The following is a 15,109-nucleotide window of genomic DNA, read 5'->3' as shown; positions in this document are numbered from 1 at the left end:
GATTTACAATTACCCGGTCAAGAATATGGCTCATTTGTCCATTTGAGTCTTTTGGAGTCTCTATTAAATTGGGTGCTTTGAAAGTAGAGATAGTACCCTGCACACTTTTTTCTGTCCTACTGTGTTGTGTTTGTACCGGGAGCTCAATTTATTGCAGGCCCTTTGGCTCTTTTTACTACATTATTTCTGTATTTTCTTAGCTATTCATCTATAGTTTTGCCTGTAGTAGATTATACTTCTTAACTAGGTTATATTTAAAAATTGAGAGTCTGGTGTTCTTTAAAGATGGTAATATGCATGACCATAGAGAGGGGCCACTTCCCCTAGCTAAATCAGGGAACTTGTCTGTATTCTTTCGTGCCAGTAGGGCAGAGGGTTGTACTTTGGTTGATGGAGCTATCCACAAGTGATTCCTGAAGAAGCAGTACTTATCCCAACAAGATAAGGCCCATACTCACAGTCTTTGGTCAAGAAAGGTGACTTCATTTGCCTGATAGTGACGCAACCTTTATTATGGGAATATAATCTAATCTGATCTCTTTTTGTATATTCTTTTATAAATTACTCTGGGATATGATTTGGAAATGAAGATATATGAATGGTTGAAAGGGTTGTAAGACTTGAAATCAAAAAACTTGATTTGAGTCTTACTGGCTGTAAGCTTGGATAAATTGACTATTTTTTTACACTACCTTTTTCCTATTAATGAAAAGGACAAAATGGCACTTAATCTGTTTACCTCCCAGAGATGTGAGAAAAAAAGTATTTACCTTGAGTAAGACTGTCTGTTTTATTAAGCTTTCATTTTCTAATCTGTAAAATGAAGGAGCCTCTTCTAGCTCTAAAATTTTAGATTTTGATTCTTTTTTTGTTTAAAACAACTGACAAGAGTTTCTAGGAATGTTTTTCCCTTTGCAGTGCTCATCATGTGAAACTTTTTTTTCCTCTTAACCAGGTAGTTGCAGTAGTGCAGAATGGCTGACCTCAGTCTTGCAGACGCATTAACAGACCAACCTCCAGAAATTGAGGAAGAGATAAAACGAGATTTTATTGCCACCCTGGAGGCAGAGGCCTTTGATGATGTTGTGGGAGAAACTGTTGGAAAAACAGAGTATATTCCTCTCCTGGATGTTGATGAGCAGACCGGGAATTCAGAGTCAAAGAAGAAACCGTGCTCAGATACTAGCCAGGTTGAAGGTAAGTGATTAAGCCAAACTGGATATATATGTTTGGAAAGTAGATTAAGAATTATGCTTTGGGTCATAATCCTGGAAACCTTGAGGAAATGGAACTGTTTTTTAGTATAAGCTAGTAATTTTCTCTTTATCTATTATTTCTTTATTAGAAACCAAGGAGGTAAGTTAATTACCCTTTAGTTAAGTGTGTGTTCATGAAGCTGTATTTTACTTTTAACCCTAAGATTTCTTCTGTAATGTCCCAACTACTGTATAATCTGCCTCTTACTTTCCTAAATTAAACTGTCTGCCGTGTCTTTTCTCTGAAGGTAGCTTTGTGAAGTTAGATACGTAAATTCTTTGTTTTAGGTCAAGACTTAATTTAGAATGGAATCAGATGCCACTTGTTGTCTTTGGGAGTAACCCCAGGTCAGGATTAAAACATGGATTAAACCCTTTAAAAGAGGTTTGCTGCTTTTATATATTGCTAGATCAGATTTGCTAATATTTTTGGTTGAGGATTTTTGCAAGTATGTTCATGTGGGATATTGGTCTGTAGTTTTCTTGTAATGCCTTTTTCTGGTTTTAGAATTGAGGTCATGCTGACATCATAAAATGATTTGGGAAGTGTTCCCTCCTATTCTGTTTTCTAGAGTAGTTTGTGTAGAATTGATGTTTCTTCTTCTTTAATGTTTGATAGAATTTGTCAGTGAAGCCATCTGGGCTTGGAGTTTTCTTTGTCAGGTTTTTAACTAGGAATTCAGTTTCTTTAAGAACTATTCAGAACTTTAAGAACTATTCAGGTTATTTCTTCTCAAGTGAGCTTTGTATCACTTGAGTTTGTATCTTTCAAGGAATTGGTCCATTTCCTCTAATTGTCAGATTAATGGAGATAAAACTGTAATATTACCTTATTCTTTTAATATCTGTAGGATCTGTTGTCATGTCCCCTGTTTCATTCATTATACTGGTAACTTGTGTTCTCTCTTTTTTCTTGATTAGTCTGGATAGAGGTTTATCAATTATTGATCTTCTTAAAGATCCAGCTTTTGGCTTCATAATTTTTTTTCTATTGTTTTTCAATTTCTGCTCATATGTTTAATATTTCCTTCCTTCTGCTTGCTTTGAGTTGATTTGCTCTTTTTCTCGGTTCTTAAGATGGCAGCTTAGATCATTTATTTGATACATTTTTTCTTTTCTAAAATAAGCATTTTTTAAAAATAGAGATATAATGGACTTACTATATTAGTTTTAAATATACAATGGTCCGATATTTGTGTATATTGCAAAAGGATCACAATAAGTCTAGTTAACATCCATCACCACACATAGTTACAAATTTTTTTCCTTTTGATGAGAACTTTTTTTTTTTTTTTTTTTGTGAGGAGATCAGCCCTGTGCTAACATCCGCCAATCCTCCTCTTTTTTTGCTGAGGAAGACGGCCCTGGGCTAACATCTGTGCCCATCTTCCTCCACTTTATATGGGACGCCGCCACAGCATGGCTTGCCAAGCAGTGCGTCGGTGCGCGCCCGGGATCCGAACCAGTGAACCCCGGGCCGCCGCAGCGGAGCGCGCGCACTTAACCGCTTGCGCCACTGGGCCAGCCCCTGATGAGAACTTTTTTAATATGATTTTCCTATTTTTATTTTTATTTATTTATTTATTTATTTTTATTTTTGTGAGGAAGATCAGCCCTGAGCTAACACCGTGCTAATCCTCCTCTTTTTGCTGAGGAAGACCGACTCTGAGCTAACATCTATTGCCAATCCTCCTCCTTTTTTTTCCCCCAAAGCCCCAGTAGATAGTTGTATGTCATAGTTGCACATCCTTCTAGTTGCTGTATGTGGGACACGGCCTCAGGGTGACTGGAGAAGCGGTGCGTCGGTGCGCGCTCGGGATCCGAACCCGGGTCGCCAGTAGCAGAGCATGCGCGCTTAACTGCTAAGCCACGGGGCCGGCCCTGATGAGAACTTTTAAGGTCTACTCTCTTAGCAACTTTCAAATACACAATACAGTATTATTAACTGTATTCACCATGCTGTACATTACACCCCAGGACTTATTTATTTTATAACTGGATGTTTGTATCTTTCGATCACCTTCACTTATTTCCCCCATGCCTACCTCCTGCCTCTTGCAACCACCTAAAATAAGGTTTTAAAGTTATAAATTTCCCTCTAATCATGGTTTTAGATCTGTCCCATAGATTTTGATATATGTTTTTTATTTTCATTCAATTCAAAATATTTTCTACTTTCCCTTGTGAATTCCCCTTTGACCCATGGGTTATTTAGAAGTATATTAATTTCTCAATATTTGGAGATTTTCCAGATATCTTTCTGTAATTGATTTTTAGTTTAATTCTGTTGTGGTCAGAAGACATCCTTTGAAATTGTGGTTCATTTCAATTTGTCAGAGTTTGTTTTATGGTCCAGAATATGGCCTGTTTTCTATGAGCACTTCAAATAATTTGTATGATGCTGTTTTTGTTGTAGAGTCTCCCCTTATTAACGTCAGTTAAGTCTGGTTGGTTGATAGTGTTGTGTAAGTTTTCTGTAACCTTACTGACTTGATGTCTACTTGTTCTATTGATTTCTGAGAAAGAGTTGTTGAAGTCTCCATGTAATTTTGTGGATTTGTTTCTTTCTCCCTTCAGTTGTATCAGCTTTTGTTTCATATATTTTGAAGATCTGTTGTCATTTCCTTATACATTTAGATAGTTATTTTTTCTTGATGAATTGACCCTCTTATCATATGTGATGTCCCTCCATATTCCTGGTAATATTGTTTGTTCTGAAGTCTAATTTGTCTTATATTAATATGGCTACCCCAGCTACCTTTTGATTAGTGTTTGCATGGTATATCTGTCCCCATCCTTTTACTTTCAATGCATTTTTTTTTTAATATTTAATAAAAGTGGGTTTCTTATGGACAGAATATAGGTGGGTCTTCCTTTTTTATCCAATCTGAAGATCTCTGTCTTTTAATTGGTGTGTTCAGACTATTTACATTTAATGTGATTATTGATATGGTTAGATTTAAACCTGTCATTTTGCTAGTTGCTTTCTATTTCTTTGTTCTTTGTTCTTTCTTGAATAATCTGTTCTTTATTTTTCTTTTTCTGTCTGCTTGTGGATTAATTGAATTTTTTTTACGATCTTAGCATTGCTTCCATAAAACATCTAAATAGCCAAATACCTGGAAATAAAACTGATATCAAACTACTCCTAAAATGCCTGTCACCTTGGGAAACACTTTGCAGAATACTTGTTTAGAACGTATGTGCTACTTGATTTTTTTTCTTCAAAGACATTATCTTCATAATTGTTCATTATCAGCTCTATTTGGCTCTGTTTTCTAGGCTAGGGAGACAAAAGACAGAAGCTTTCCCTTAGATATAAGTAACAAAGCAATAATACTTATGTGACTGTTGTTCATTCCAAACATTGTCGTAGACATTTGAATAAACATCTACCACATTGTTGACACTTAGAGACAAATAGTTGGCAAATTTGTGGACAAGTCACTTAATTTTTCTGTACTTGGTGTGCTTACATTGTTCTACTTATAAGATTGAGAGAGTACTTTCTCCCCAACATTCCAGGAGGTTTTTGAAGCTAAGAACTTATGTCTATGGAATGTTCTAACCTAAGACTGTGGTTCTCAAAATGTGGTCCTTGGACCAGCAGTATCAGTATCACTGGGGAGCTTGTTCAAAATGCAATTCTTAGACCCACATGGAATCAGAAACTCTGGGGATGGAGCTCAGCAATCTGTATTTTAACAAGCCCTTGAAGGTGACTTGGATGCATGTCCAAGACTGAGAAATATTGATCCAGGAGAAAGGGCCTAAGTAACTCTTGGAAAGGATGATAGCTAGAGACTGCCGAATTTCTCCTTGTTAAGCTGACTACGGCCTTCTATTGTGGAACATCACGGCCAACTTAATTGACCACCAGAGGGCAATGTTGGGACAGGCCTGACTTGTGCATAAGAAGGTGCCCTTGCATTGAGACCAGACTGAATCCTCCCCGTTTTCCCAAAGCAGTCTCAATAGGGCATTCTTGCTCACAGCACACATGCCCTCTTAGCTACTTCCCTTCTCTGCCAAATTGATTTGCCAGCACTCTGAAATCTCTCATGGGAGAAAAGATTAAAAAAAACAAAGTAAATTTGAATATACTTATGTCTCAGAACATGTGATTAGTTTTTAAAAACTTGTGTTGTTTTTAATGCTATATGTGTTTAGCTGAGAAAGTTTTCATTTCATGAAATGAGTCTCTCTGGGGAAATCAGTCATCAAAAGGCGGTATAGCATCTTTTGAATTAGGACTTATCTGGTAATGTGCAGTGTTCCAATGATTAGAGTCCAACAAGTCTTATCTGCAGAGAAGTATACAAAACTTTTTCCTACTCTAAAACCTAATTGTTCTTATCTTGTAATGTTGTTTTTATTCTTCTCTCCTGGGCTTAGATTTTCAGATTGTTAGGTGTTATGTGTATGATAGAATCTCAGTCTTTGTTGTCTTGCTTTTATTTTATTTTATTCTAGTAAGTTGCTTATTTCTTAGTCTCCCAATTATTATTTAGTCTGGTAATGTCATTTAAGCTAGATTTTTGTGTAAGGCAAAAGTAAATTCGTTTCAGTGTTCTTATAAGTTTACTTTATAGTTTAGTGATCAATCTATAATTATCTATAGTTGGTTTATAGACTAATCAATCTATAGTTGATCAATCATTTACAGTTAATAACAATAAGAATAATAATAGTTAAATTACTTAACACTGTACAATTGACACAGTACTGCCTCCAATATTATTGCATTTAGTCCTCATGATAACCATGGGAGGTAGGTATTATCCCATTTTCTAGGTGAGGCTATTAAGGCTTAGAAAGCACAAGGGAGTTGTGTTTGATCACTTAGTTAATAATGACAAAACCACAGCCTGAACTCAGATCTTCTGATATTAAACCCCATGTTCTTTCTGTGAAACCATACCATCTTCATGAATACATACTTTCTGTTTGATTTAATATCTCATAGATACTGTTTTTCAAAACTAAACATTCACTTATTAAATTCAAAAGGCAGAATTATTAGACATATACATATTATGTTCAGGAAATGTGAATGAGAGTCTTCTTTCATTTGCATGAAGAACGGGAACTTGAGGACTCTGCTACTAATTCATATGAATTTGTAAAGTCTTCACTTTCCTAGACAACTATTTCACATCTTCTCTCTGTTCAAACCTCTAGCACTTGCTCTCCTATTCATATTCTTGGTTGATGACCTTTAGAACAGAGAATCAGTAAACTCAATCAGAAGAGAACATATCCATAGCTCGCCACCACATGTCCTCCTAACCTGCCTTCATCTATGCCCTTTACTCTGCTATTATTCTTTTTTGTTGTCAGTATGTATATTTTTACTTCTTTTTTTTTTTATTGATGTTTTAATGGTTTCTAACATTGTGAAATTTTGGGTTGTACATTTTTGTTTGTCCATCACCATATATATGACTCCCTTCACCCCTTGTGCCCACCCCCCACCCCCACTGCCCCTGGTAACCACAGTCCAGTTTTCTCTGTCCATGTGTTGGTTTATATTCCACATATGAGTGAGATCATACAGTGTTTGTCTTTCTCTTTCTGGCTTATTTCACTTAACATAATACTCTCTAGGCCCATCCATGTTGTTGCAAATGGGACGATTTTGTCTTTTTTTATGGCTGAGTAATAGTCCATTGTATATATATACCACATTTTCTTAATCCAGTCGTCAGTCGAGGGACACTTAGGTTGCTTCCACTTCTTGGCTATGGTGAATAATGCTGCAATGAACATAGGGGTGCATAAGCCTCTTTGGATTGTTGATTTCAGGTTCGTTGGATAGATTCCCGGTAGTGGGATGGCTGGATCATAGGGCATCTCTATTTTTAATTCTTTGAGGAATCTCCATACCGTTTTCCATAGAGGCTGCACCAATTTGCATTCCCACCAGCTGTGTATGAGGGTTCCTGTTTCTCCACATCCTCTCCAACATTTGTTGTTTTTTGTCTTGGTGATTATAGCCATTCTAACGGGCGTGAGGTGGTATCTTAGTGTTGTTTTGATTTGCATTTCCCTGATGATTAGTGATGTTGAGCATCTTTTCATGTGCCTATTGGCCATCTGTATATCTTCCTTGGAGAAGTGTCTCTTCATTTCCTCTGCCCATTTTTTGATCGGGTTGTTTGTTTTTTTGTTGTTCAGTTGTGTGAGTTCTTTATATATTATGGAGATCAACCCCTTGTCAGATATATGTTTTGCAAATATTCTCTCCCAGCTGGTTGGTTGTCTGTTCATCTTGATTCTGGTTTCATTTGTCTCATAAAAGCTCTTTAATCTGATAAAGTCCCACTTGTTTATTTTTTCTTTAGTTTCCCTAGTCTGGGTAGGCATGTCATCCGAAGATTCCTTTAAAACCAATGTCAAATGGTGTGTTGCTTATATTTTCTTATTTGAGTTTTATAGTTTCAGGTCTCACCTTCAGGTCTTTGATCCATTTTGAGTTAATTTTTGTGAATGGCGATAGCACATGGTCCACTTTCATTCTTTTGCATGTGGCTGTCCAGTTTTCCCAACACCATTTATTGAAGAGACTTTCCTTTCTCCATTGCATGTTCTTAGCTCCTTTGTTGAAAATTAGCTGCCCGTATATGTGTGGTTTTATTTCTGGTCTTTGAATTCTGTTCCATTGATCTGTGTGTCTGTTTTTGTACCAGTACCATGCTGTTTTGATTACTATTGCTTTGTAGTATGTTTTGAAGTCAGGGATTGTAATGCCTCCTGCTTTGTTCTTTTTTCTTAGGATTGCTTTAGCTATTCGGGGTCTTTTGTTGCCCCATATAAATTTTAGTATTCTTTTTTCTATTTCTGTGAAGAATGTCATTGGGATTCTGATTGGGATTGCATTGAATCTGTAGATTGCTTTAGGTAATATAGACATTTTAACTATGTTTATTCTTCCAATCCACGTGCATGGGATATCTTTCCGTTTCTTTATGTCATCATCGGTTTCTTTCAATAATGTCTTGTAGTTCTCATTGTATAGGTCCTTCACCTCCTTGATAAGATTTATTCCTAGGTATTTTATTCTTTTTGATGCAATTGTAAATGGTATTATCTTTTTGAGCTCTCTTTCTGTTAGTTCATTATTAGCATATAGAAATGCAACTGATTTTTGTAGATTGATTTTGTACCCTGCAACTTTGCTGTAGTTGTTGATTGTTTCTAATAGTTTTCCAACAGAATCTTTAGGGTTTTCTATATATACAATCATGTCATCTGCAAATAGTGAGAGTTTCACTTCTTCGTTACCTATTTGGATTCCTTTTATTCCTTTTTCTTGCCTAATTGCTCTGGCCAAAACCTCCAGTACTATGTTGAACAGGAGTGGTGAGAGTGGGCAGCCCTGCCTCGTTCCTGTTCTCAGAGGAATGGCTTTCAGTCTTTCCCCATTCAGTATGATGTTGGCTGTGGGTTTGTCATATGTGGCCTTTATTATGTTGAGGTACTTTCCTTCTATTCCCATTTTATTGAGAGTTTTTATCATAAATGGATGTTGTATCTTGTCAAATGCCTTCTCTGCGTCTATTGAGATGATCATGTGGTTTTTATTCTTTGTTTTGTTGATGTGATGTATCACATTGATTGATTTGCGGAGCTTGAACCATCCCTGCGTCCCTGGTATAAATCCCACTTGATCATGTTGTATGATCTTTTTAATGTATTGTTGTATTCGGTTTGCCAATATTTTGTTGAGGATTTTTGCATCAATGTTCATCAGCGATATTGGCCTGTAATTTTCTTTCTTTGTATTGTCTTTGTCTGGTTTTGGTATCAGGGTGATGTTGGCCTCATAGAATGATTTAGGAAGTGTTCCATCTTCCTCTATTTTTTGGAATAGTTTGAGAAGGATGGGTATTAAATCTTCTTTGAATGTTTGGTAAAACTCACTGGAGAAGCCATCTGGTCCTGGACTTTTATTTTTTGGGAGGTTTTTGATTACTATTTCAATCTCTTTACTTGTTATTGGTCTATTCAGATTCTCCATTTCTTCTTGGTTCAATTTTGGGAGGTTGTATGAGTCTAAGAATTTATCCATTTCTTCTAGATTGTCCAATTTGTTGGCATATAATTTCTCATAGTATTCTCTTATAATCCTCTGTATTTCTGTGGTATCCATTGTAATTTCTCCTCTTTCATTTCTAATTTTATTTACTTGAGCCTTTTCTCTTTTTTTCTTAGTAAGCCTGGCTAAGGGTTTGTTGATTTTGTTTATCTTCTCGAAGAACCAACTCTTTGTTTCATTAATCCTTTCTACTGTTTTTTTGGTCTCAATTTCATTTATTTCTGCTCTGATTTTTATTATTTCTCTCCTTCTGCTGGCTTTGGGCTTTGTTTGTTCTTCTTTTTCTAGTTCTGTTAGGTGTAATTTAAGGTTGCCTATTTGGGCTTTTTCTTGTTTGTTAAGGTGGGCTTGTATCGCTATGAGTTTCCCTCTCAGGACCGCTTTTGCTGCATCCCATATGGTTTGATATGGCATATTATCATTTTCATTTGTTTCCAGATAGTTTTTGATTTCTCCTTTTAATTTCATCAGTGATCCATTGGTTGTTCAGTAGCATGTTGTTTAATCTCCACATTTTTGTCACTTTCCCAGTATTTTTTTCATGGTTCATTTCCAGTTTCATAGCCTTATGGTCTGAAAAGATGCTTGTTATGATTTCAATCTTCTTAAATTTATTGAGGCTTGCTTTGTTTCCCAACATATGGTCTATCCTAGAGAATGTTCCATGCGCACTTGAGAAGAATGCGTAGTCAGCTGTTTTTGGATGGAGTGCTCTGTATATGTCTACTAGGTCCATCTCGTCCAGTTTTTCATTTAAGTCTACTATTTCTTTATTGACTTTTTGTCTGGATGATCTATCCATTATTGTAAGTGGGGTGTTAAGATCCCCTACTATTATTGTGTTGTTGTTGATGTCTCCTTTTAGGTTTGTTAATAGTTGCTTTATGTACATTGGTGGGATATGTACATCCTTTGTTGGGTGCATATATATTTATAAGTGATATGTCTTCTTGATGGAGTGTCCCTTTTATCATTATATATTTCCCTTCTTTGTCTTTCTTAACCTGTTTTATCTTGAAGTCTACTTTGTCTGATATGAGTATGGCAACACCTGCTTTCTTTTGTTTGCCATTAGCTTGGAGTATTGTCTTCCATCCTTTCACTCTGAGCCTGTGCTTGTCTTTAGTGCTAAGATGTGTTTCCTGAAGGCAGCATATTGTTGGGTCTTGCTTTTTAATCCATCCTGCCACTCTGTATCTTTTTATTGGAGAGTTCAATCCATTTACATTTAGGGTAATTATTGATATATGAGGGCTTAATGTTGCTGTTTTGTCACTTATTTTCTGGTTCTTTTGCATTTCCTTTGTTTCTTGTCCCATTTGTTTTGGGCTGCCAATTCAGTTTGATTGTTTTGTCTTATGACTCTTCTAGTTTTCTCTTTGTTTATCATATGTGGTTTTGTTTTGATTATTTGTTTAGTGGTTACCTTGAGGTTTGGGCAAAAAATCTTGTGTATGAGATAGTCCATTATCTGATGGCCTCCTATTTCCTTATACTAAGTCAATTCAATCACTGTCCTCTTCCCCTTCTAAGTTGTTCTTGTTATACCTTATTCTATCTTGTGTTGTGGCTCTGTGTTTACAGTCATGAGGTTAAATTTATTTTTGGTGAGTTTCTTCCTTTGATCTTTGAATTTAGTAATTAAGTGGTTGCTAACCTATTCTGGTAAAGATCTACTATTTTTCTGAGTTTGTCTACCTGCTTTTCTCCTTGCTCCAAGCTTTTTGTTCCCTTTCTCTTCTTTTTTTCAGGCCTGAGGGCCTTCTTGAGTATTTCTTGTAGTGGGAGTCTCGTGGCCATGAACTCCCTTAGCTTTTTTTTATCTGGGAGAGTTACTATTTCTCCTTCATATTTGAAGGATATTTTTGCTGGATAGAGTATTCTTGACTGAAAGTTTTTGTCTTTCAGTATTTTGAATATATCATTCCAGTCTCTCCTGTAGAAACTGTAAAGTTTCTGTTGAGAAATCAGCTGAGAGCCTGATGGGAGTTCTTTTGTACGTTATTTTTTGTTTTTGTCTAGCTGCCCTTAATATTGTTTCTTTGTCATTGACCCTGGCTAGCCTTACCACTAGGTGTCGTGGTGAAGGCCTTTGTCTGTTAATATATATAGATGTCTTGTTGGCTTCGCTTACTGGTATTTCCTGCTCCTTCCCCAGATTTGGGAAATTCTCAGCTATTATTTCCTTGAATAGGCTCTCTGTTCCTCTTTCTCTCTCTTCTCCCTCAGGAATACCTATTATTCTTATGTTACATTTTCTAATAGAGTCCGATATTTCTCGGAGTCTTTCTTCATTTCTTTTTAGTCTTAGTTCTCTCTCCTCTTCCATCTGGAGTATATCTGTATTCCTATCCTCTAAAGTGCTAATTCTTTCCTCCGTATTGTCAGCTCTGTTCTTTAAAGATTCCAGATTCTCCTTTATCTCTTCCATTGTGTTCTTCATCTCCATCAGCACTGGTTGGTTTTTCTTTATGATTTCAATCTCTTTCGTGAAGAAACTCCTAATCTCATTGAATTGTTTGTCTGTGTTGTCTCGTATTTCGTTGAGTGTTTTTATGGTAGCTATTTTGAAATCTCTGTCATTTAGATTATGGATTTCTGTGTGTTCGGGGTTGATTTCTGGGTGCTTGTCATTTTGTTTCTGGTCTGGTGATTTCATATATTTTGCATTGTGGTTCTTGTGTTGGTTTTGTTTTTCCTCATCCTGGAAATCTCTGGTTGCAGTTTCCACCTGCCGCCACTGTCTGGTGGTAAAGGGCTGTGTAGTCTAAACCCCCTGCGCTCTGCCCCGGTTTTTCTGCTGTGATCCACAGTTTTTTCAGTCCCCCCCCCCCCCCCCCCCCCCGCTGCGATCCACGGGTCCGGTTGTTTGATCCGGTTGTTTGATCAGGTCTGTCGCGGATCGCTAGGTCTGGTCTGGTCGGTTGAGCTGCAGGGTCCGGTTTGGGGGAGGGGGGAGCTCTCTCTTTTGCCCTCTGGGTCCCTGACGTGGGAGGCTTCTCAGGCTTCTCGTTTGCCCCTCTTTATCCGCTCTCTGGGGTGCTCAGATGTTGATGGTAGCCCTGGGGCTCTTCTGAGTCCTCTGTGCGGGAGTTCCCCACTGGCTGAGAGAGTCCAAAGAGCTACGGTTTCCCCGCCGAGGGCCGCCCCTCCCCCCTCTCTGGGAGCCGCGCGCAGACCCGGATCGCTGATCTCATGGGGAGGGAGAGGAGTTCTCCTTACCTCTCCCCACTTCCTCCGGGGCCTAGCACGTTCCGCTCTCAGATGTGCGGCAGTGTGGATCTTTCCGCTCTGGCTTTTCACTGTCTGGGATTCCGTTGTTGGTCTGTGACTGTTCCTTTTGTTGTATCTTGTCGGGGGAGGAGTTCACGGGAAACCTCACTCGGCCATGATGCTGACGTCACCCTGAGACTCTCTATTTTTACTTCTTTATTTAGACCTACAATAAAGTACACATATTTAAAATGTACATCTTGTTAAGTTATGACATATGTATATACTGTAAAAGCATCACCACAATGTAGATAATGAAAATTCCATCATGCCCCCATAAACATTTATTTATTTTTTTGTGAGGAAGATCAGCCCTGTGCTAACATCTGCCAATCCTCCTCTTTTTTTTCTTGCTGAGGAAGACTGGCCCTGGGCTAACATCCGTGTCCGTCTTCTTCCACTTTATATGGGACGCCGCCACAGCATGGCTTGCCAAGCGGTGCGTTGGTGTGTGCCCAGGATCCGAACCGGCAAACCGTGGGCCGCCACAGTGGAGCATGCACAGTTAACCGCTTGCACCACCGGGCCGGCCCCCATAAACATTTATTAAAGGCAGAAACAGTTGAAGTAATTAATTGATAAATGAAATAGATGTCCATATTAAGAGTCATTTTCCTCAAGATCTTGCTCTTTATGTATTGTATGTTTCCTATCCCTGCTAGCCAGAACAAAATAAACAGTCCTATAAAATTTTCAGATGACCTGCTTTTCTCCAGGGTTTGCTAACATTTAAAAAGTAAACATAACGTTAAATGAACTACTTCTGTTAAAGGAAAAATAAAGTTTTATTTTAAAATGTATCTTTTTTCTTTTAATTTTGTAGAAGTCATATTGGCTTATAACATTGTGTAATTTCAGGTGTACATTATTGTATATCAGTTTCTGTATAGACTGCGTCGTGTTTACCATCAGTAGTCTAGTTTTTATCTGACACTGTACGTATGTGCCCCTTTACGCCGTTCGCCCTCCCCCCTACTCTGCCCTTATTCTCCGCCCTCCCCCCTACTCTGCCCTTATTCTCGTTGTTATAGGTGAACTGCTCATGCTCTTTCCCAAGGACACTACTATAGTAACTGTCTCTTCTGTCTCTTGCATCATCAGTTCCTCTCTTTCAGCTGGGTTGTTCATCAGCATCAAACATACCACCATTTTTTCCTTCACTTAAAAAACAATCCTGTCTGAACCCCATGTCCATCTCATCTGCTTCTTTTTATTCTGCTCCTTCTTTGAAAAAGATGTAGCTACTACCTTTCTCCAATTTCTTTCCTCTCATTCTCTCTTTTTTTGTGAGGAAGATCAGCCCTGAGCTAACATCCATGCCAATCCTCCTCTTTTTGCCGAGGAAGGCTAATATCTGTGCCCATCTTCCTCCACTTTATATGGGACGCCACCACAGCATGGCCTGACAAGCAGTGCATTGGTGCGTGCCAGGGATCTGAACCCAGGCCGCTAGCAGCGGAGCGCATGCGCTTAACCGCTACGCCACGGGGCTGGCCCCCCCCTCTCTTATTCTCTCTTGAACTTACTCGTATCTGACTTTAAGCCATGCCATGCCACCCAAACTGCTCCTTTTAAGGTACAAAACCTTTTCATTGCCAAGGATGAATCCAGGATGACTCTAAGGGTTTTCACCTGAGCAACTGAATTGACGTGAAGCAACTGAAGGAATTGCCATCATCTGAGATTGGGAGGACTATAAAAGTAGATTTTGAGGAGAAGATAAGAAATTCAGCTTGGGGTATGTTGAGTGTGAGTTATCTGTTAGTGGAGAAGATATTTAAGTGGAGAAGAGCAGTAGGCAGCTAAATGAAAGAGTCTGGAGTTCAAAGGAGAGTTCTGGGCAGTAGATACAAATTTGGAGCTTGATGATATTTAAAGCTTTGACTAAAAGTGGTGTTCTGCAATTCTTTAAGATTGGGTTTAGGTGCAACCTTCCAAGAACATTCTCTGACTTCCATCCCCTCTCCCTTCTGCTCCCTCACCCCAAGCCTTTATCATCTTCCCCTGGGTAAGTGCCTTTCTTCCCTGCACTTTCCTTTCTCATAGCACTTGTAAGGTCATAATGAAGCTATTTGTTATCTCACACCTACACTCCTCTAGAGTAGGAGTAGTATTTTGTTTATTTTTATATTCCATGCAGAATGACACGTTTAGCAAAAGCAGAGAGGTATAGAATAGTTCAAAGCGTACCAATAGCCTCAAGTTGCTGTAAGTTGAATAAGCAGTAAGAAACCAAAGATTAAAGTGACAAGTGAGACAAGTGACAGGAGAACCATGGAGAAGCACATTGAGTGAGATCATGCAGTCTCACAGTCTATGGGGAACTATGAGGGGACTGAGAAACGTGGTCAGATCTACATTAGAGAGAGATCACTGCTCTTAGCACATGGCAGACATACAATCATTTGCTTGTTAAACTGAATTGAAATAGTTTTGTTTGTTGTTAAATTGAACTGAACTCATTTTGTTCAGGCTTAGGTTA

At 38.1% G+C, this 15,109-nt stretch overlaps 1 protein-coding gene across 13 annotated transcripts in view; it reads left to right on the top strand.

The window, feature by feature from the left end:
- The window catches only part of MAP4 (microtubule associated protein 4), a 197,379-nt gene that overhangs the window by 72,095 nt on the left and 110,175 nt on the right, over window positions 1-15,109 (top strand). For all 13 annotated transcript variants that reach the window (XM_058557467.1, XM_058557460.1, XM_058557418.1 and 10 more), the window contains exon 2: window positions 960-1,197. In XM_058557467.1, the coding sequence (XP_058413450.1) occupies window positions 975-1,197 (223 nt within the window). In that variant the 5' untranslated portion in view covers window positions 960-974. The remainder of the gene's footprint in view (window positions 1-959; window positions 1,198-15,109) is intronic.

Source organism: Diceros bicornis, chromosome 2 (assembly GCF_020826845.1).
Source record: "Diceros bicornis minor isolate mBicDic1 chromosome 2, mDicBic1.mat.cur, whole genome shotgun sequence".
NCBI classification, from domain to species: Eukaryota; Metazoa; Chordata; class Mammalia; order Perissodactyla; family Rhinocerotidae; genus Diceros; species Diceros bicornis.
This window is presented reverse-complemented; position numbering and strand designations above follow the sequence as displayed.